At 32.9% G+C, this 22,190-nt stretch overlaps 3 protein-coding genes across 3 annotated transcripts; 1 reads left to right on the plus strand and 2 right to left on the minus strand.

Annotated features, from left to right (window-relative positions):
- Window positions 1–5,093: 5,093 nt before the first annotated feature.
- On the minus strand, window positions 5,094–8,465 carry LOC107892196 (serine/threonine protein phosphatase 2A 57 kDa regulatory subunit B' theta isoform). The gene is made up of 4 exons (XM_016817211.2): window positions 7,932–8,465; window positions 7,664–7,791; window positions 5,983–7,403; window positions 5,094–5,751 (listed from the first exon to the last, which is right to left on the minus strand). The coding sequence occupies exons 3-4, from the start codon at window positions 7,195–7,197 to the stop codon at window positions 5,392–5,394; spliced, it is 1,575 nt and encodes a 524-aa protein (XP_016672700.1). The 5' UTR covers window positions 7,198–7,403; window positions 7,664–7,791; window positions 7,932–8,465; the 3' UTR covers window positions 5,094–5,391.
- Window positions 8,466–9,585: 1,120 nt separating this feature from the next.
- On the minus strand, window positions 9,586–14,445 carry LOC107892195 (AUGMIN subunit 6). Its single transcript, XM_016817210.2, has 13 exons — window positions 14,166–14,445; window positions 14,016–14,072; window positions 13,834–13,928; window positions 13,425–13,575; window positions 13,061–13,186; window positions 12,772–12,928; window positions 12,622–12,682; window positions 12,284–12,542; window positions 11,683–11,808; window positions 11,021–11,182; window positions 10,597–10,900; window positions 10,019–10,495; window positions 9,586–9,848 (listed from the first exon to the last, which is right to left on the minus strand). Exons 1-13 carry the CDS (start codon window positions 14,379–14,381, stop codon window positions 9,808–9,810), a joined length of 2,232 nt encoding a protein of 743 aa, XP_016672699.2. The 5' UTR covers window positions 14,382–14,445; the 3' UTR covers window positions 9,586–9,807.
- A 6,702-nt stretch (window positions 14,446–21,147) lies between these two features.
- LOC107892736 (uncharacterized) lies at window positions 21,148–21,657 on the plus strand. Its single transcript, XM_016817790.1, has one exon. It carries the CDS (start codon window positions 21,148–21,150, stop codon window positions 21,655–21,657), a length of 510 nt encoding a protein of 169 aa, XP_016673279.1.
- The last annotated feature ends 533 nt before the right edge of the window (window positions 21,658–22,190 follow it).

Here is a 22,190-nt window from a genome sequence, read left to right on the forward strand (position 1 = left end):
TCTATATAAGGATGTCGATAGTCGGCATGCTTCACCTTTTTTTTTCTCTGCGTTCTTTTTAGAGTCTCTAGAAATTTTTAAGGTATCTTCGTTAGAGAAAACGAAGGAGGTTCTATTAGCTAGTCAAAACGCCCTTGTTAAGTACCAACTTACTGATAATTTCTGGAAAGCCCTTAGGTTGTTGTCGAAGGGATTTACGTTTTACTTTAGTGCATGCATGATTAAATTAGATAAATAGCCTAATGGTTATAACTATTTCTTATTTAGCTCAATAAGCTAGTGAAGGCCCAAGTAATCAAGGCAAAGGACCAGTAGAGTAGATTTTGTTTTAAAGCTTGCTGGTGAGTTCCTTCTTACATCCTTTGAGTTATGATACTTCTATGATATGTGGGTTGTGTACGATAAGTTGTATCTACTGTAAATGAGTCGATATGTTGTGTCTGGATGCTTGTGTAATAAACTAGTATTGTATGTGTGAGTATGGCCATTGTCGATGTAAAAACACCCTTCTTGTTGCACGAGCCCAGTACCAGATATGTGAAACATGGAAAGAAAATCTATTTGTGATGCCTCCGATAGGGCATCTATATTGCAAACTGGATTGGCAGATCATGTCCCAGCCTTGTGGGAGAACACATGTTCAACTTAACAAGGATGATATGAATATGACTGATACATGATTCTAAATTATGGGTCCGAGGCTGGCACAGGGAAGTGTCATTTGTAAACATGCATGGTTATAAGAGATACGCATGATTTGGCGGACAATAAACGCCCATGTACTGTGTGTGCTATATTTAAATTAGCAAAGTGTTTTTGCCAGTGAACTGTAGATGGCATTATTTATGTATTGTACAGAGTCTCACAATTAAGTCTATTTTTCTTATGGGTATCGATGCTTATTGATTAGCGGTATTTCTGTAAATTATTTGCGTCCATTTTCTAAGTTCAAACGAACTTACTTTGTTACTTATCTTTCTCAGGCATTAGATAGTAGAAGAAGAATCAATTGAAGGGGACTACGCCAGAGCTGTGCTTGCGAATGAGCCATTTTTTTGTTTTTGTATCATGCATGGCTATTTTGGCGAGTAGCATATAGATTCATTTTGTACTTAACTTATTTAATTATCCCCGTCATTTATATTGTCTCTGTTTTGAAAGAATTTCCCTTTTCTCTAAGAGTGTATGCCAAATTTCCTTGATTTATTATTCATGAACTTACCATACGCCAAAACTGGGTATTGTTGGATAATAGATCTTTCTTTTAAAATTCCTATTATTTTTTTAAGGATGTGTTACAAAATGAAAGAAAAATAATGAATTTTAACAAAAAGGTAGATCTTCATAACTATTTTGAAAAAAAATAAGTTAAGTAAAAAAGGTTAGAATACTTTGGTAACACCCTAGCCCATTGGGCGGCCTGTCTGGCTAAATGTTATACACCATATTTACCCTGACGAACTAAGGGGTGTTACATGTCATCTCATGTATTCCATATAAGGGGAGTCGGGCCTCTTCTGTACTAGGTCCAATTATATGTGCTTCTTGTATTTTAACCCAGCACTTTATAATTTATTCCAACCCAATATATATTTTGTTTATTTCCCAAATTAAATACTATTTTTTCAATTAATTTAAATAAATAATTTTCTCAACCAAATAATTTTCTCAACCCAATTCTAATTTCATTAAAATCATGACAACTTTACCTTAAAAGAATCTATGATAAAATATATTTAATTTTTCTATATTCAATTGGATTCACAATGACCAATTAATTTAAATACATTTTTGAAATTCAATTAATTAATTAATTATTTAGAAAACCTTAAATTAATTCTCAATTCATTTTCATACTTAGTGAGAAAACCACATTCATCTCCGAATGTAACACAATTCTCGAACTTTATCATTTCTATCAATTTATGTTCATTTGATTCATCCTGCAATTCATATTTTGTTTCAACGAGCTACCAGAGGGACTGATTGGGCATATGAAATCAAGATGATTTATATTTGAGTTTCAAATTTTCTCCTATTAATTATAAACTCATTTAGTCACGAATTCATTCTACTATTCTATTGTGACTGAGCTCTCTCTAACAGTATATCATTACGAAAGCAACTTGATCAATACTCGTTCAATGACATTGTCATAAGTGTGTTACCTTCATAGGACATCCTTAATCTCTTTGGGATAATATTCATTCTCTCAATACGATCCTATTTTTATCTCATGGTAACCATTACATCTTCCTTCATGAAAAATCAATTACTATCAAATAGTAATCAAGTCATTCATCACAAAGATGAACGACCCATGGCCACGTTTACTTTTTATCAACCATGTAATGCCAATGAGAGGATATCATTTACCCATGTCTTGAGTTATGAATTCCATTTTTGTGAATGATGCTACATACTACAGAAGTCGTACACCTAACGCACCAGCTTCTGATTTCTTATCTATTCGAACTCAGGCTTATACTTATATCAAAGTGTACGAGTCATGCATACATAGTTCATCATCCACTCATGATTTAGGTATGCAGCACTATAAACATCACAAGTGAATAAACCTATAAACGAATTCAAAATCTATTCTTCCTAGGTCCAGTCCGATTAACTATCAGTCCAATCAGTCACATCTATGTCTCTATATTCTAGGAGTCATGTGCTCCAATGTCCAAGACAAAGCATCTCCCCAATTAGACTTTGATAGATGACATATTAGTCTTTCAATCAATTTACTCATTTCTGATTAGACTAAGGACACGTTTAGGTTCATCTACTAATATCAGTTATTTTCTCATATTACGATCCGACCACATAATACCACTTAGTATCAGTTAAACATTAGACAACCAATGAGCAACATTTGCTTCCATTTTGCTTTGCATGCAAAACCTATATGAGGAAAATTATACAAAGTATATCAATGAAATTTTTTTATTAATCAATCTGTTCGAAAAAAATTACAAGTTTACAAACGAATATGCTACATTCAAGGCACCAAATCCAACATCAATCTTTATTGTACAACCATTTGCAGAAGACATTTGACTGTGTCAAAGCATACGACTCACAATGTTGGAATAATGGTGATCTCAAGTCTAAGGATCATACACATAATTATCATTATGAGAAATGTTGTGACTATTATATAATAATCCAGGAAGCATTCTCATGGTGGGCCAGTCCAGCATATTGTTCTCTAACAAATACTTATGTGTTAATTTGATATCACATATCCATAACAACACTTGCTATCAATCAAGCACATATTAGTCTCAATGCATTATTGTTGTCAAAGTCCACAATAATACTAGACTAAGGACATTTAAGAATATGATCATATCATTCTTAGGACCTTATCATTATACAGCTTATTTAACATAAAAATAAAGACTAAAAACAATAATGACAATACCTTTATTAATAAACTAGGTAAAAGTATATTATTACAATTATCATATGATTGGTCTTTGGCCATACACCAATAGGACAAGTGTTATCTACGGAAGTTGATACCCCCTATTGTAAAATCACAAGGTTTTCATTTACTTAGTTATTCCTCGCTCTACACACTTTACATGGCACCCTGTATAGGCATGCCAAACCACAAATCCCCAACTGTATGTTCTAGTCATTTCAAAATTAGTTAACAACCATAAATACATGGAATGAACTAAGTTGCTAAACTTTTGTAACATCATCACGCCCCAATCAACTACCCAATCAACTAAAGAATGTAAGCTCAAGCATGACATTGAATATCTTCGAGAGTTCGATTCTCTAGATATGCCTGAAGTGGCTCTTCAATTATGTTAACTTTAATCTGAAGTCCATTAGAATCAAAATTATGCTAGGTACCTATTGTAAAGGTTGCAACAAGTACTTCTAGATTGTTATTAAAAAATTCTCATTACTGGATGCCTGTCCGCTAAAGGCTTGTTAATAACGTTACATATTCTAGCATTATTATAGTTTCACTGCATAGAAGATGAAATGTATGTGTCTCGGTCTCCATCATTAATCAGAGCAAAAATGAATGTCATTACAAAAGTAAAATTCTCAATTTGACTAACATGACATAAACCAACTTCTCTTAGGTGAGAAATGATAACTCGTGAGGCTTTCTTATTTCCATATTACTGCAACAATACGCTAATAGAGTATATTTCATTGTTTTTGCATTCTAAGTGACATGTCTTTCTTTCGATCTCAATAAAGGGAAACTATTATAGAATACTTTGAAATTCAAATTTAGAAAATATTGGACAGGTAAGATAGTACAAAATGTAGAGGATGAATGTTTAGGCCTTCTACGAAAAGTAAACAAGTGGAATGAATTATTCATAGGTTCTAGCGTTAGGGTTCCACTAAAGCTTTTAATAGAACCTTAACACCCATAGGTGATAAGGTCAATTTAAATTATCGATATCTCCTCATTTAAAAAAAAAATGAATGAATGAAAACTTTAATATTATAATTTACATTTTTATAAATTTCACAAGGACCTCGAAAGCTATAGACATCAAGGTCAATTTAAATATTATCCATAATTGTTATAAGATACACAAACTATTACATATTAGGATTTTTTTTAAAAAAATTAGATGGATAACTCAATACCTATGGGTGTCAAGGTCCTACTAATCATTTCATAATAATTGACCTAACTGTAATAGGGCTTAAAAAACTTGGCCGCGCAAATCATAGCTCGGCACTCATTGATGTTGAGATTCCTATAAAAAAAACATATTATGAGAATTAACTTATATTAATATATAAATTTTTTGCTATATCCAAATAAAAAAAATCAGAATTTAGATCATTGAAAAATATGATGCAATTAATCTAATATTTAAATAACTACAATAAATAACTATTATTCAAAGAAGGTTTTTTGTGGTACCTAGATGGTACATCTATTATACCTCAACCATTAACTAAACCTCTGAATAGTCGGTTTGGTTTCAAAGTGCTTTAAAATGTTTATACGGAACCATCAAAGCGGATTTCAAGAATAAAAAATTGTTAATGCAAATGAAAATAGCCATAAGCAAAGAACATTGATCCAAAACAAAAAATAAAAAGACAGACCTTGAAGATTTATGAATGGAAAAAGATGTCAACTTTACAAGACAAATCAAACTTTCTTTTTATCTTTTGTCCCTCGATACATTATATACACATGCTACGCATATATGAGCAAAAGGGGTTTAGATTACCCCCACATAGCATCAAATCTTTGATGAATCCATGAGACATCAAAATCTGTTTGGTACAACGAAAAACTCGGCTTCATCATTTATGTCCACCTACCGATGGCTTGCAATACCAATCTTGACATCGAACATCTGCAACTAAAATGCCAATCACTTGTTCCTAACCAGATGGCTTACGGGTAGTTGCTTTAGGGGAGATAAGCACCGGTTCATTACTTGCAGCTTTCATTGCAGCAATCTCTTCTAATCGTTTCCATGTTGCTTCTCGTTTTGATTTAACCTCGTTCTCTTGTGCTTCTTCTTCCTTAAACTTGTGCAAGCACTCCTCAAAGAGCTCAGGGTCAGTGGCGGAGAAAATCTTTCGGACGTTTAAAGTCAAACTCTGCACTGCCTGGTTCCAGTGGTTTCTTGCGTTCTTCTCCAAGGATGGGAAAATAATTGGAAGTATAACTTTCCGGTTCTGTCTTATTAGGCTCTCAATATGATCATTGTTCCATAAGAACAAAGCCCTCTCTGCCACCTACAAACAAATTATAAACACAAGGGCATATTTCATGCTAGCATAACCAACTCGATACAGTTTCACATAGCAACAATGTCCAGATATCGTCAGACAATAAAGCCTTTAACTCATATCGATGAGTTCCCCTCGTTTTAAAATTCAATTTACTTATCTAGGTATATTCTGTTAAGGGACATTCATACGGAAAAGAAGCAAAAGTTGCAAGTAGAGAAACGAGGAAATCCCTACCTGAAAATGGGAACTACTCAAGCAACGGCCTATCTGACGGCACAATGGTACCATGCAGCGTTGAAACTCGGCAGGTTGTGTGGCTTCTAAAACTTCCTCCAGTTCACCTAAGAACATGACTTCTTTCGAGCTATTTGTGATTGGCCAATACTTTAGCAACCCCCGTATAACGGTATCGGCAAGCTTGCAGTCCTTCTCCACGAATTGAGTAATGCAGTAAGATAACTGCTGGTGGTACATGGGTATACACTTTGGTTTATGAAGCGGTATCAGTGCACGGACAAGAAAGAGCTTATGTTCTTCCTTCAATGGCAAAGCAAACCCATTGATTATACTTCCCAGTATTTCTAGAAGCTCTGCGATTCCGTTATGTTTTTCAGTTTCGAAAATAAAGCGGTAAAAGATGTTATTGATTGCCTTCCTGATGAATGGACGATGGACCATAAATTTTCCGTAGATACGATGCAGAACAGTTTTCAGATACTCCCTTTCTCTGGGGTCCTCTGAATCGAAAAGATCTAACAGCCTTAGAACAAAAGAGTGATCAATATACCGCTTGGCCAATTTTGCATCTGTCTCGGGTGATGCCACAAATCTCAAGAGAAATTCATAAACAACTTGCAAATGAGGCCACGCAGGGTCCATCGAGGGTTCTTCCTCTTCCAAATCAAATGCTTCTAAAACCTTGTTCTCACGGGGCGGAGATGTTAGCGCTCTAAACAAATTTACAGATACCATCTTCACGATTTCTTGCATAACAATCTCCGAGAATTTTCCATTAGCAGATGAAACATAATCCACAAGCTCAAGCAAGGTTTGCCGCTTGAGATCCTTCTCTTTGAGATTTTTTGTCGGGTCAGTGAAGTCAAACACAATGCAACACAAGTTCAGTTTTCGGATAAGCAAGTTCTGCTTCTCAGAATTCGGTACATCTCTAAAACTAGGTAAAGCCTCGAAAGAAGTGGTTACCATATTCCCATTCAGTTTCGTATTCACGACTTGAGAAAACTTGTTACCTTGATTCAACCCAGAATTTGGAGAACTAGAGCTGGAAAAGGACGAACTGCTAGAGTTTGCATGGCGGTTACTAACTAGATCACTGCTTCTTGAACGGGTAGAAGCATTTGATGATGAAGTAGAGGTTCCTCCTCCCTCACGATTGTCACTCGACTTAGATGGTTTCCGTGGGAGCCTATTAAGTATTTGTTTGATCATCGTAGCTTAAAACCTCGATATGAAAAAGAAAACCCCTCAAAGCAAATGCAGTATCATCATACTCGAAGTGGACAATGAGTCAACCCAGCAATAAATATGGAACTCCATCCTCAATAAAATGAGTTATTACTCAAATTTCTCAACAGAGAAGCTTCATGGTTTGCCTTAACAACAACATCAACCAAACTTCATATGTTGAAAAAAATCTAAAACACATAAAACAAGCCCAAGATAGAGAACATCAATCAACTAAAAAAAAAGCCCCAATTAGCAAATAGATGGCAAAGCATGCATCACTTAGAGATATAAACAGATATATATATAGATAGATAGAGAAACCGTATGCCTAAAACAATAAACAAAAGTACCCAATTTTATCACCCATTAAAGCCATGAAATTCAGCTAAAAGCCTTAATTTTCAGGCTACATAACTTTAAAGAATGAAAAGGGGCAAAGAATTTCCACCTGTGTTCCCCTTGGCTCTATTTTTCCGTAGCTTCCAAAGATTAACAAAAGCATTAAGGTTGACCGAAAGGTAACAAGATCTGGGTTTGATCTTAAAATCCCAAACAGCATTTTCCAACAAAAGCAACCTACAAAATTATCCAAAAGAACATAACCCAAAATAAAACTCTAACTAATATGAAGAAAGAAAAAGAGCTTTGGTGCAAAACCAAGAAAAAGTTAGGACCAAAAATATGAACAAAAAAAAAGGTAAAATCTGTCTACTTACAAAAGAGATAGTTGAGCTACTCCTTTCTTTCTCACACAGAGAGATAGAGATTTTAGAATTTAAAGAAAAATAAGGGATTTAGGAAAAAGAAGAAAAACATAATCCATCAAACAACCTTCGGCTGTTGTTGTTGGTGTTTTAGTTTTCCTTTTCTTTCTTTTCTTTCTTTTATGGAAAATAATTGTTTAAATTAAACCCATATCTCTATTTCTTTTTTTTATTTTAGTAAAGATTTGATCTTTTTCTAAATTTTCTCAGCAAAATATCATTTTCAATCTCAAAGCTCACACTTTTTTTTCACTTTTGATTTTCTCCCGGATGAAGATGGAGAATGTTAAAAATGAGAAATACCATAAAAATGATAGTTTAATCTTCTCACGCGCTACTCAACTCGAGTGTAATTTTTAAAGACTTGACAGATCCATCGTTGTCCACAGTTATCATCTAAAGGCCAAAGCTTCCATCTTTTCTTCCGGCTTTAGCACAGGTTTCCGTTCTGGTCGGGCAAACGACCTCACGTGCACTTTGGCGCGTGCCTTAGAAACTATATTGTATCTTTTCTTTTTGTATTTATCTTTTGTGAGCTGTTTAAAATCATTACAAACTTGAATTATAATCTTTAGATAGCTTACAACATTATTACCATTACAAGGTTTTCTTCAAAATATTCATCTCATATAGATGAAGGTTTATAAAGATATAACTAATTTAAATTAAGGTATAATAACAAATGCAGCTCCTAGAGTTTATCTTTTTTGTCATTTTGATCCTTTTCTTTTTTGGATCACTTTGGCTTTCAACTTTTAAATTTTAGTTAAATTGTTAAAATTTTAATAGTATTGATGTAGCAGCGCGCGTGACAATCTACATGCTATATTTTTTAAATTTTTATGAAGTATACATTACAACATCAATATCATTAAACTTTTAACTGTTCCATCAATTTTTCCCTCCAACAAAAAGTAAATTGATTAAATTTTAAAGGTTGAGGGATTAAAGTGATAAAATAATTAAAATCAAAATGACAAAAAAAAACGTTAAATTTATTGTTATAACTTAAATTAAGGTTAAACCTCGCATGTCACGCTATGAGTCCTTTAAAATAATTAGTCTTGAACATCAAATCATTTCATTTTTTTTTCCTGGACTATAGTTGCAATGAAACCCTTCAATAGTATAATTATTAGTTTAGTTATCAATTGAGATAAATCTCAAATAATTATGAAAACATAAATTTAAATACGTTTAAGCATGTTTTTGGAAAATCATAAGTGGAACTAAGTATTATATAAAAGGAAAATAAACCCTTCAATAGTATAATTATTCCTTCGCTACGGGTACTCTCGAAAGAAGTAATTGCAGGCCATGAAATGCACAACACCACATTAATCTAAAACTTACAAAGTCAACAAAACTCCTTTGCAAGCAAAGCAATGAACGTCATCTATAACTTTCTGCATACAAAAACTGACAACAATATCTAATGAATTTCGCTTTTAAAACATATCATGATGTTAAAGGATAAGCTAAATAATCTAAATCGAGAAACTTCAAAGAGCCATCTTACCAAAGTACCTGTCAGTACCAAAAGGTTCTTCAACATAATACGCTGAACTAAGAACAGTAATCAAGCTTTACTAATTTAAAAGTAAGATAAAGGAACATGCTTGCATTGTGGGCAAAATTATATAAATTTTCTTTAAACTTCAGTTGGTTACAAAATAATCGCAATAATCAAGGCTTCATCGTGGATCTGTCTCTCAAAAGTACATACAAGCATCGTGTTGAACAAAAAAGCAATGGGTGAGTGCTGGACATCCAAACCAAGGACCCAAAACCAAAACCATATCCGAATGGAATTGTCCAATCCCTGGTTTCAATGCTCCATCAAGGCAGCTTCTGTTTCTGAAAGTGGAGCTGCACAAAACAAACCTCCAAATCAAATACGTCCTCATGAGGAGGTAGAAAACGAACAAAACTCCGCTAAAAAAGTGGAGCCATGGCGGCATTAGATTTTTATACGCTTATAGTACAGCGCCTACATGGAAGCTATATAATAGTATTAGTTTGCAATAAAAACAACATACCGAGCAAATCCTCGTAAGTATCGGCTAACAAGGACATGTCCATCAGCAAAGGAGGAGAGAAGACCTGATCTTGAGCATCATCCATGTCAAAAAATGATTGTCCATCAGAAGTTGCAGAACTTGAAGCAGCGGCAGAGAGAAATCCATTTACTTGATCGTAATCATTAAGAGAATCTAGATTGTTCAATGTTTGCGGTAAGTCATCATAGTTATGACTCCCAATTCGACCATTACTGGCATGGCTATCGAGCAAGGAGTTGTCAGTTTGAGCTGAAAATAATCTCTTAGTCTTTAGTAAGCTCACTTTATTTTCCGGTCCCCCACGAGAAAAATTAGTTGTCGAAACAGGTACAAAGAAGTGTTCAGAACTTTCATTAGATTGACTGTCCCGAGATGACTCTATATTGCAGGATGGCGTTGACAATGCAGCTTGCCTAACAGATCTTTTTAAATTCTGAATATAAGAATTGTCACTATCTGCAACATTAAACGAGTTAAATTACCAATTCTCTTTCAACTAATAAAAGAAAATGCATTAAATCAATAACATGGACAAGTGGAGCATAAAAGAAGCAAACCTTGGGGTGGGTAATCTACATGATTGTTTACAGATGGCTGTTCCACTGAATTCCTTTCAGAAAAAGTATCAATTTGATTGGTCTGAGGAGCAAATGTATGTTGCTTCTGCCTGTTTCCACCTTTTCCAGCTGAATTTGGGGTTAGGGGAGCTCGCTTTTGCATGGCTCCACCTTTTCCAGATGAATTCGGGGTTAAACTAAACAATTGTGGAAGCTTTAAAGCAGGAGGACTAGCTGAAATCTTCTCAAGCTGAACAGTAGACATTTTTGAAGTAATGTCACCAACATCATCAGAGCTACTCTCCTGCATGATCAATAAAAATATCGTAAAAATGAGTCACAAGCTCTAGAAGCACAAGTATCCAAAATTTCAAATAATTTCAAATGCTTGCATAACATGAAAAATTGATGGAACATTATTTACCAAGGTCCTTCCACTGCTCTGAGCTTGAATAGGTGAAGAGGCTTGACCACGATGTTTGGCCATTGTAGGTAAGTTGGAGGAAATGCTATTTACTTTCTCTGTACAGTCTGATATCGACTTCTGGATTGCTGGAGCAACTTCCTTTAGTTGGTTAATAAGCACCTGCATTTGAATTGTATTAGAAATTTGTACATGTCATCTGGAAAAGATCAGTATCTAGAGTCGACAAAGATATGCCAAAAAGACCCTTTAGAGAGAACTTAGAAACCATAGAAGCAATTTATTATTTAGAAGAGGTATACCCACAAAACATGCTTGTATGAAGCAAAGCAAACTAATATATTCCCACTAGATTCTACACACCCACCGTGGGTGAAAAAAAAAAGAAGGAGAAGTAAAACAAAAATACATATATAAATATCCCTGCCAGCATATTTTTATTTTTATTTTGCTGTAATATTTAACTATTTCATTTCAACAACTGATTTGTCTCTTGACTTGTAAAACCAACTCAATCAGAAGTTCTAATAATAGAATAGATTTGGTCAGTTTTCAATCTCCAAATAATTTAAGCTAAAACTTTCATATCTATACTAACTACATTACCAAATTTTGGGGTTCTACATCATCAAGAACTACTTAACGTGCAATGGATATATCACCTGAAAGCTAGCTAGGTGTTGCTGATGCTCAGCAAGAGTTGCAGCTAATGACTCAGCATGTCCACTAGTGCCACCATCATGTGCACTTCGTAAAATATCAGGACCTTCTCCATCATTAGCTTTTGCCTGCAAAGCAATAGCAATACCATTATTGCATACTAGCATCTTACTTCAACACTGATAATTAGCAACATGAAATCCATAATTCCATAAAAAAGTTAATCATAATTTTGAATTTCTAAATTATTTTTCAATACTTTAGAAAGCGCATACTGAAAATTGCTCATTTCTGATATACCATAACAGATCTCTTATTCACATCTCAAAAAGAAGGAAAACTTTAATTGAAGGACTTTGTTTATCACATAGAGGTCTTGTTCATTCGAAGTAGAACACCCAGCGGAAATTTCATTGCCACAACTTCAAAATTAATGTTGAAAAATATGACGTATCATTAATACCATAAATTGGAAAAATATCAAATTAATAATAATGTGCTATATACCATTATGGTATTCAGAAATTCAGTAAAGTTCTGGTGGCCAAGTATTAATACAAATTAAGACAGCTGACCGAACAGAAACAAAATAAAATAGCATACCAGCTGTAGTGACTGTTTATGAATGCGCTGTAATGCATGCGTCCAACGTCTGATAACTTCTGCTACATCAACAGTCTGGTGGATTCTCCCACTTCTATCATCTACCCGAGAATGTGTCTCTTCATTGAATTGTGTGTGAAATCCATCATTCTGTTCTTTGCCATCTAAATCACCCGACTGAACGGATAAGACATCTGTAGGAGGAACTTGTGAACTCTGATCCATAGCTGAAAGCAAAGCAGACCCAGATATGCGATACCTGGAAAGTGATATATATGAAAAGGGGAGAAAAAGTGTGCTATATGCACTATTCAGATTGACATGCAGGGGCAAATTACCTATGCTCCCGATGAGCTATCAAATCCTCGATAGGTCCTGAAGCAAGAACTTCATGCTGACCTAGACATATAGGTCGATAAATCAAGGTTATGAAAATCAAACAAGTTAATGAAGAAATAGATGATCGTGGCTTATTAATGGGCACTTACTTTTACGAGATAATATAGACTCCCATAAGCGAGTAGCCTTCGAAACCAAATGAGAATTCTGACTGGAAGTAGAGACGAGATCATCCCACTGCTCTCCTTCCAACTTCACTTTGTTCCTTAAGTCATGTAATTTTTCCAGCTCTTGCTGCAAATAAGCCTAAGATCCAGGTTTTCCAAGTTAAAGATATTAAATCAAAGCCATCCCTTAATAGCAAGGGGGATTATATTGATATTTCAACATAAAAACTCAAAAATCATGCAAATAAGTAATTAACCATTATCTACTTACCTCCTCAGCGCAAAGGCCACGAAATTCTGCAGTCATTTCATGAGCCAAATTAGACCACATAGCCTGTCTCTGCACTGCTGTTTCAGCATTTTTCAAAAATCTCCTCCTTTCAAGTGCTATTCTAGCCTGTTAAAAAACAAGCATGTTACTTCATAGATATGGAAGATCTAATAAAGAAAAGCACTTTGAAAAGTAAATGTTCGGTGTATTGAATGATGATTGATGATAAGTGCTGTTACCATACAAGAAGTGAACTATGACGATATAGGAAAAGTAACATAGAAAACCAAAAAAACAAAAGCACAGACCTAATATAAGGAACTTCAAATGTACTTCAAACGAAAAGTTTATAGAGATGCATTACCTTTGTTACAGGAAGCAGTGTGGCCGCATGTGAAAATGCAACATCAGTCAATGGTGCAGGCAATGGGTTAGAAGCAACATCTGCCGCAAAATTCCTTCTATGAGACTCTCTCAATGCATGCAATGAAAGTTGCCACAAAAGCTCAACAAATCTACAACAAAAAACATAAGAAAGCCTAATGTGATAATGAATTAACAAATTTCGTTAATGAAGAAAACCTACTCGTAAATAAAACAATTCAGGCTTTTTGAATCTTGCACTGATATTCAGTGCCAATAGTAAACGATCCACTCTGATGAACCAAATGCAATTAGAACTAAGTAAAAGAGGCAAGCTAACCATATACTTTTTTTCCATTTTGCTGGATTTTGAATTTTCTTGGGAAATCAAAGAGAAATTAACTACTAACCTCGGTCCACAGCAAGTAGCAAGCGAAGAAACCCTCGAATTACTCCTCGGTAGAGCTCCTTGTGCTTCCAGCTCAGTAATTATCCCTTGCACAACCTAAATTAACAACAAATAAATAAAATTTCAACAAAACAGTAAAAATAAAAATTCAAAAAAGAAAAGAAGAAAACTCGAAAAATCAACCTTTCGAAAATCACGAGATTGCGCTGAGTCAAAAATCGGCCAAACTCTATCGAAATCCTGAAAGATCCGAGAGCAAAAAAACAAACTCAAAACCAATACGGACCAGATCAAAACTAAACCGAACGGGAAAAAAAGGAATAGGATCATTACTCTAGCGGATTGAGCGGGGCCACGAAGAGAAGAGAGGATGAAGTAAAGAAGCTGTTCCCCTAATTTAGGGTTCGAATGGCGGAAAAGTCCGACCCGAGGGGTTCCGTTGGAGGCTCCGAGTCCGATTATGGATGGATCCAAACCTAAAAGCAAGCAATTCGTATACATTGCGCTTTCGAGCTCTATCTCTCTCTCCTTTTCTCTATCCATTGTCATCTCTCTCTCTCTCTGGGGAAATTTTCTTTAGAAAATAAAAGAAAGGATTAAACATTGAAATTTAGAAATGGTGGGTTTTTAATAGGGGCGTAAGTTTAAATTTTATAAAGTTGGGGGACTTTGTTTGGAATTCGGAATGGGACCGTAGGGATAAAGTGAGTCACGTTTAGCCGTTTGAAATTGATGGAGACTAGAGACATAAAGTGAAAGGGCCGATGCTAACGTGCGCTGGTGAATAAAAATTGAATCCAGAGTGACGTGTTCCTTCGGGAAGGAATCAAAACAAGGCTAACGTGCGCTAAACCGTTGCCGGCCAGCTCTGAAAATGTTTTAGGTGGCAGCATCCGGTTTTTTTGTACGGCCGCATTTTTTTTGTTTTGTTTTTACCTCGTTGTTCGTCGGATCATTCAAATTTTCTCTTCTTTTTTTTTTTTTTGGGTTTTTACTTTCCCAGTTATATATATTATTACCAGATCAAAGTTTGAAATTTAATTTTAGAGCTAATAATAAAAATTGCCTCTACCACAATTTTATATTTTTTATAAGAGCAAGGTAAGTCTATTATTTAGAGATTAAATTTGAAATTAATAAATTAACATTGTGGGTGTAATTTAATATATTTATATATTCCAACTTACTTCATTATAATTATACAGATTATGATAAAAGTGTTACAAATAAGGAAATAAAATAAAACCTTTATATTCAAAATAAAATTATCATAGGTGGATGATGCACTAAGTCTTGATTATTGCCTTCTCCATAATTCATTGCTTTCGCAAGCCAATGACTTTCTTTTGCTTAGCTTGAGTGCAAAAATTTAAATTGCTTGAAAGGCGAAAGAATGAGTAGAAAGAGGATATAGAATATTGTTAATATTATCAATTTATTTATATGTATCAATTACACATTAATTCAATCTGAAAAAACTTTTAATACACACAACCAAATTTTAATTAATAAATTTATTTTCATTTTTTTGAAAAAAAAATATTGTTTAAGCTTTTTTATATTATTTTTATTTATTCTCTTGGATGGTAGGTGAGCTATTGAGAGCCTTCAGAAAAACTCCAAACTTAGCCTTTCTTTACATTAACGGCAACCGTTTAGCCCTTCTTGTTCAATCTTGTTCTTTCCTTTCTCCTCCGTCTACCCTCCATCTCCCCCACCTTCTTCGAAATCTTTCCCGCTGGTTTCTGGTTAATCTCTCTGTGACTTAAGGCAACCATCGTCTCTCTTCTATCCCCCCTCCCTCCATCGATGCATCCTGGTCCCTATAATCTCATTCTTTATTCTCTTTGGTGATGATTGGCACCAGTTTGCATTAACTGTTCGTCTTTGCTTTTTTTCTCTTTTAACAAGTTCTAATTTGTACTTTTCATCCTTGCCTGTTCCTCTTTACTAATTCCTTATTCTCAATCTTGTTTCTCGATTATGATTTATCTGGTAAAATAGGCCCGAGCCCAAAAATTTATCCATGTTGACTTAAGCCCAATAAAATTTAAGCTTAAGACTGATCTAGTCTAAGCTCGAGATAAGTACAACTCAAAGTTCAAAAAAATCCGATTTTATAATTAAATTGTCATAATAGACATTAATAATTAATATATTTTTATGATATTACTTAAAATATAAATAAATGATAACTCTTTATTTTTTTGAAAATGTATATATAAGTTTTACATATTTATATTAAAATTTTATTAATAGGAAAAATAATTAATAATAATTTTCCATGTTAAATTATAAAGTTAAATAATTTTTTAAAAATATTTTTAATACTATAGTTATATATGTATAGTAGATATATAAAAATAAAGTTTAATGATAATATAATAATATAATATATAACTATTACCGAAATCGAAATCGATTACTTAACTTGCCCTCAAACTGATATACTAAATTAGTATATTACTAGTACACAAAATAATATTATAATATATAACTTTTATTAAAAATATTAATACATATATAACTATTATAATAATATAAATTATAATAAAAGATATGGTATTACATGAAATTATAATGTTTAATCGTCGACGCATATATATAAACTATTAATGTATAATATGATATGATACAACATTATGTAACATAATAGGTGAGCTAACTTTTAAATGTAGCAAAAGTATAGAGACTTAGAGCATGTTTCAATCAATATAATAATAAATAGTAATATATAATAATTACTATATAATGTACTACTATTATATATAACTATTATTATGATATAGATTATAATAAAAGATATAATATTACATGATATTATCATGTTTAGTCATTTATGCATGTATATAAACTATAAACATATTATATAATATAGCATTATATAATATAGTAAGAGGGCTAACTTTTAAATGTATGAAAAGTATAGAGATTTATAGCATATTTCAACTAGTATATTAATAAATAATAATATATAATAATTAATATTAATGTACTACTATTATATATAACCATTATTATATTATATTTATAAATTATAATAAAAAAATATAGTATTACATGATATTATAATGTTTAATCATTGATAAATATACATAAACTATTAATATAGTATATACTATATGATATGATATAACATAATATAATATAATAGGAGGATTAACTTTCAAATGTATGAAAAGTAGAGAGACTTAGAGCATATTTCAAGCAGTATAATATATGATAATGTATTTGAACGATGAATAAATAAATAAAGTTAATTTCACATTTCACTATTATGTTTTTTTTTTTTGTCTTTCATGTTTTGCATGCATAGCGAAATTTTGACAAGCAAATATTAGCTCATTGATTGTCAAAGTTCAAACTAATGATAAGTGACACTGTAAGAATATTTACATTGCGATGAAGACAACTTATTTCAGAAGATAATCTAAACAAGTTCGTAATCTTGTAAAAGAATCAAAGTGAGCATTTGATTCAAATACTTAGAATGATTATTATGTCGTCTACAATTTCAATTGGGGAGATAGCTAGTATTGGCTACCGAAGCAATTGACTCTATGGGTAGAGACATAAATGTATTCATTGGAAAAATGATACATTGGACTGGACCCAAGATGAATTAATCTAAGTCCGTTTGTGAATTAATTCACTTGTGACGTTCATGGTGTGAATTACCTAAATTCTAAGTTAGTCACTAACCATGCGTATGTAATTCATGTGCTTTGATATAAGTGGAGGCTTATGCTCTAAAGATGATTGAGCCCAAAGCCTGTTTGTTGGGTACATGACTTGTGTATGACATGTCTTTACTAGCAACAATGGAATTCATAGCTCGATTAAAGAGTTAACTATATTCTCTCATTGACATTATGTGGATTGATAAATATGGAACATGAACACGGATTATTTGTTCTCAAACAAGCAATTTATCACAGTCATTTGTTGACAGTGGTCATATTAATCATTAAAAAGACACAATGGTGACAATGAGATAAAATATGTTTATATTAAGTGAACAAATTTAATTCAAAAGAATTAATGATATCATATGAATGTAACACACACATAACAAGGTCATTGGACAAAGCAACTGGATGAATTGCTTTCGTAAAGAGTATAAAATAAAGAGTTTTCAATCATGGTACCTTTTGTGGACCAACTCCATGATTAAGTAAATTGTGAATTATCAGAACAATGCTTCTGGACATAATTGCAATTACTAGAGCCTAACTGTATATGTTCGATTGGTCCCTCCGCTAGCTCAACAAAAACTCGATCGGACTGCATTTCAATTAAAAGGAAATTCTACAACTTTGAAAATAATTTAATTGAGTCCATTTATTCGATGTGAAATTAAATTAGGCAGTCGTAAGAATTGTTCAACTAGAGAATTTAATTAAAGAATTTTCTTAAAAAATTAATTTTGGAAAATCTTAGTAATTTTTGGGAAATTTAATTTTCATCAAACAAAATTAAATTAGTTAAAATTAATATGATATTCTTTTGGACATTAATTTTCAAGTTAGACAATTGGCCCAATGGATAAATTGAACTTTAAAATTGGACCTGAGATCGAAAATTGGGCCTGAGAACCTAGAATCGAGACCCAAAAACTGGTTAAATCGAGTCTGATATGTGAAACCGAGTCGATGGTCCAACCGGTGGCACGACCGAACCGGACGGGCCATCACTGACTTGGATCGAATCGGCAATAGTCAAACTGGCTAGGGTTGTCGTGAGGGTGTCGCACCTGCGATGGCACCACCAGACACGACGATGCCGATGGCGGTGATGGCGGCATTCTGATGGCCGACGGCTGGTCCTTCGGCGGTCGAGCAGTGAAGGAATCACACTCCTACTATGACTCTACCGGATAATTTGATTTCATATTAACTATTCCAAAATAATATTATTTTAATATATTTAATATTTAATTTAATTTAATACTTATCTTAATAGTATTATATTTAATATTAAAGTGATTATCTTAATATTAAATTTAATATAATATTTATCTTTATCAGTATTATATTAATTTAATATTAAAGTAATTAAGTTTAATCATAGTTGAATTCTCTAAACTCTCTCTATATAAAGAGAGTCTTAGGTCATTATTTTTCACATACTTGAAATCAAGTGAAAGTTGTAAAGATTCTGAAATAATTCTCTGAAAAAATTATTTCAGAAAATTTATAGAGATATTTGTCATATTTACAACTTGAAAGTTTAGAGAAATTATAAAATTGCACCATTGGTAATTTTTGTGAAAAATTTTTTGATTCGAAATGAGACTACACTCAGCAGACGTGAGCTTGAGGATAGAAGAAAATACTACTCAGTCAAAGAGTTCATCCTAGATGAATCGAAAAAGTACAATTTTAATTAAATGTTTATTACTTTAAATACCACAATCAAGTTATTGTTTTGAAAAAAATTTTAAAACTTTGGTTTTCCCTAAAATATATTTTCGGCTACATTTTCCAAACCCAATTTTCTAACAATTGGTATCATGAGCTAGATTGTGCACTATATATAAGTATAAACAGGTAACCAAAATAAATTTATGTTTTTCTTGAATGATTCGATTACATAGAACATGACGTTCTTTAGATCTTATGTATGTTTTGAGTTATATATGGGAATGAATGTGATATTCTATATTTATTATTTAATTGTTATTTTTTGCCAATGTTGTGGTTCTTAGGAAATAGATTGTGGGCTATCATCTCCACATAGGACTATTTTTTTTTTAAATTCATAGAATTCTTGTGAGCCGAAAACGGACATAAGACTTAAATGTAAATTTTCCAAAAGGAGTCCATGACGAGGAGAAGATAAAGCGATGATGATTGAAGACCCAATAAATGCCTCGTGGTGAAAATTTGTGTAATTTTTTTATTTATTTTCTAGAAATAGAACCATAGAAACATTGGTTGATAATTTTATTTTAATTACCCATCTACATATATATATGTTTTATAATTTTTTTATAATATTTATATTATGTTATACTATAATTTTGATATATATGTTTGGGATGATCCACAATTGATCGATTAAAAAATAAGAAGTGTGGTAATGAGAAAATACACGTGTTATATTGTTTTATTCATTTCTTTAGGTTATTTGATTGCTGTGAAAAGTGTGGTAATGAGAATATGCATGTATAGAATTGACTTTGGCAAGGAAAAACTTGGTTTTTAAGTGGTCAAATATGACTCACCTCCCTTTCCTGATACCTTACCTAGTGCACAGTTCACATTCACTTCTTCGGTCTGTGGAGAATCAAAATTGTTTGTTTTTATGATTGATTGATTCTTGTGAATAAATGAATGTGAATATTATAAAATTGTCATACAATGTCATTCATATATTGGAAGCATGTCATATAAATTAGGTAAGAATGTCACTAGGACTATTGTATGATCATTCTTGAAATCTAGGATAAAAACCTTGCATGTTTTTAAAATATTGAGTGGGAGAAGGTCCTTGAACAAGACCTACGACCTACATAGATGGTTCTTAAGTTGATAGCATGATGAATTTTCGAGCTAGTTCTTACCCTGACCACGCCCTAAGGTAAACTTTATCATGTGGGTTCGCTAGATGAGATTTCCTTTTAAAGACAACTAGTCATGCATGACTTTTAGTAAGATTGTCCCAAGATAACTCACAAATGAAAGCATGTTCATGATGGGTGTTGAGTCAATGGTTCTACGCTCAAGATCATCTCTTATTAAATAGTTGCTCAAGATTTAAGCTAGAGATGATGGCTAAACGTTAAACGGTCATTGGTTCGTGTGGAGTCTTTAGAATTAAGATCACGAACTGATTGGAAGTAATCCATGTTTTTGCTAGTTAATCACGAGACCCTCAGGAGACATGATTGATGGGTGTGAGAATAATCGTAGCAACGGAAAAATGTTTTTCAAGGTTTTAATACATGACACATGCATCATACTACATTCTTGATATGCTGCTAAAATGAAAATGTTTGCTTAGTACAAATAAAATAATTAGTGAATCTTTATTGTTTTTCAGTTCAAATATGTCTTCTACTCCTCTTATTAGTATTCTTACTAAGAATAAATTGAATGGGGATAAATTTCGAGAATAGAAACGGAACTTGCTAATAATTCTTAGTTATGAGAAACACAAATTTGTTCTTGATGGACCTTGCCCACTTGAAATTCAGCTCAAAACGAGAAATCACTGGAGAGATTTTGACTCGATTGCTCGATGTTATATGTTAGCAAGCATGAGTAGTGTGTTGCAAAAGTAACACGAGAATTTTCATACTGTTGAAGAGATCATGACAAATTTGGAGGATTTGCTCAAAGGCCAAGATGCATTGAAACAATCGGCTATTATAAATTTGATGAACTCTCACCAGAAACTTAACACTCCGATCAAAGAACATATGCTTAACCTTATGAGATTCTTTGTAGAACTGGAGGACAATGAGGTTGAACTAGACGTGAATACTCAGATTGAAATGGTGTTCAAATCCTTGACCAAGGAGTTCATTGGCTTTAGTGCCGCTTACAACTTGGGGAACAATGCGCTTACCTTGAGTCAACTCATAAACGAATTACAATCTTATGAGTTGATGTTGAATGGTGGTAAGTCGGTTCAGGAGAAACCTAAGACAAACTTAGCTATGAGCTCTTCGTCCTCTAAGGGGAAACAAAAAGCTAAGGGAAAGAAAAAACCGAATAAGTCTTCGATTCCACCTCGTGTAGATAGGGAAAAGACTAAGGGGTTGAAGGATCCTAAAAAGATCAAATGCTTCTTCTGTAACAAGAAAGGTCACTTCAGATGAAACTGTAAGGAGTTTTTAGATTACCTATCCGAAAAAGGAAAAGGTATGAAACTTTTTTGTGGTTGAAGATTGCTTAGTGGAAGAATCAATTGACAATTGTGTTATTGATTCTAGAGACACTAACCATGTGTGTGTTTCTTTATAAAGGTTCAGCGAAACGAGAAGTCTACGTGACAGGTGCCTCTCATTGCAAACCAGAGATGTGAGCTATGTTTCAGCCAAAGTAACAGGAAAAGTTATTTTACATTTTGATAATTTTAGGAAAAAAATTTTAAAGTATGTGTTTTATGTACCTCATTTTGTTTAATGACGTTTATTCTATAACATTCAATAAAGGGATTGTTATTCACAAAAATTATTTTTTGATCTGCAATGGATGGATGGAAAACAATCTCTACTTTATCAAACCAAATAACTACTTGATACTTCAAACTGAAATGGTGAATAAATAATAAGCTTAAAAATTCTCACTCTAATAAGGGGTACCTATGAAACTTAAGACTTGGTCATATTAACTAAGAAAGAATCACTAG

This window comes from Gossypium hirsutum, chromosome D09, assembly GCF_007990345.1.
Source record: "Gossypium hirsutum isolate 1008001.06 chromosome D09, Gossypium_hirsutum_v2.1, whole genome shotgun sequence".
NCBI lineage: Eukaryota > Viridiplantae > Streptophyta > Magnoliopsida > Malvales > Malvaceae > Gossypium > Gossypium hirsutum.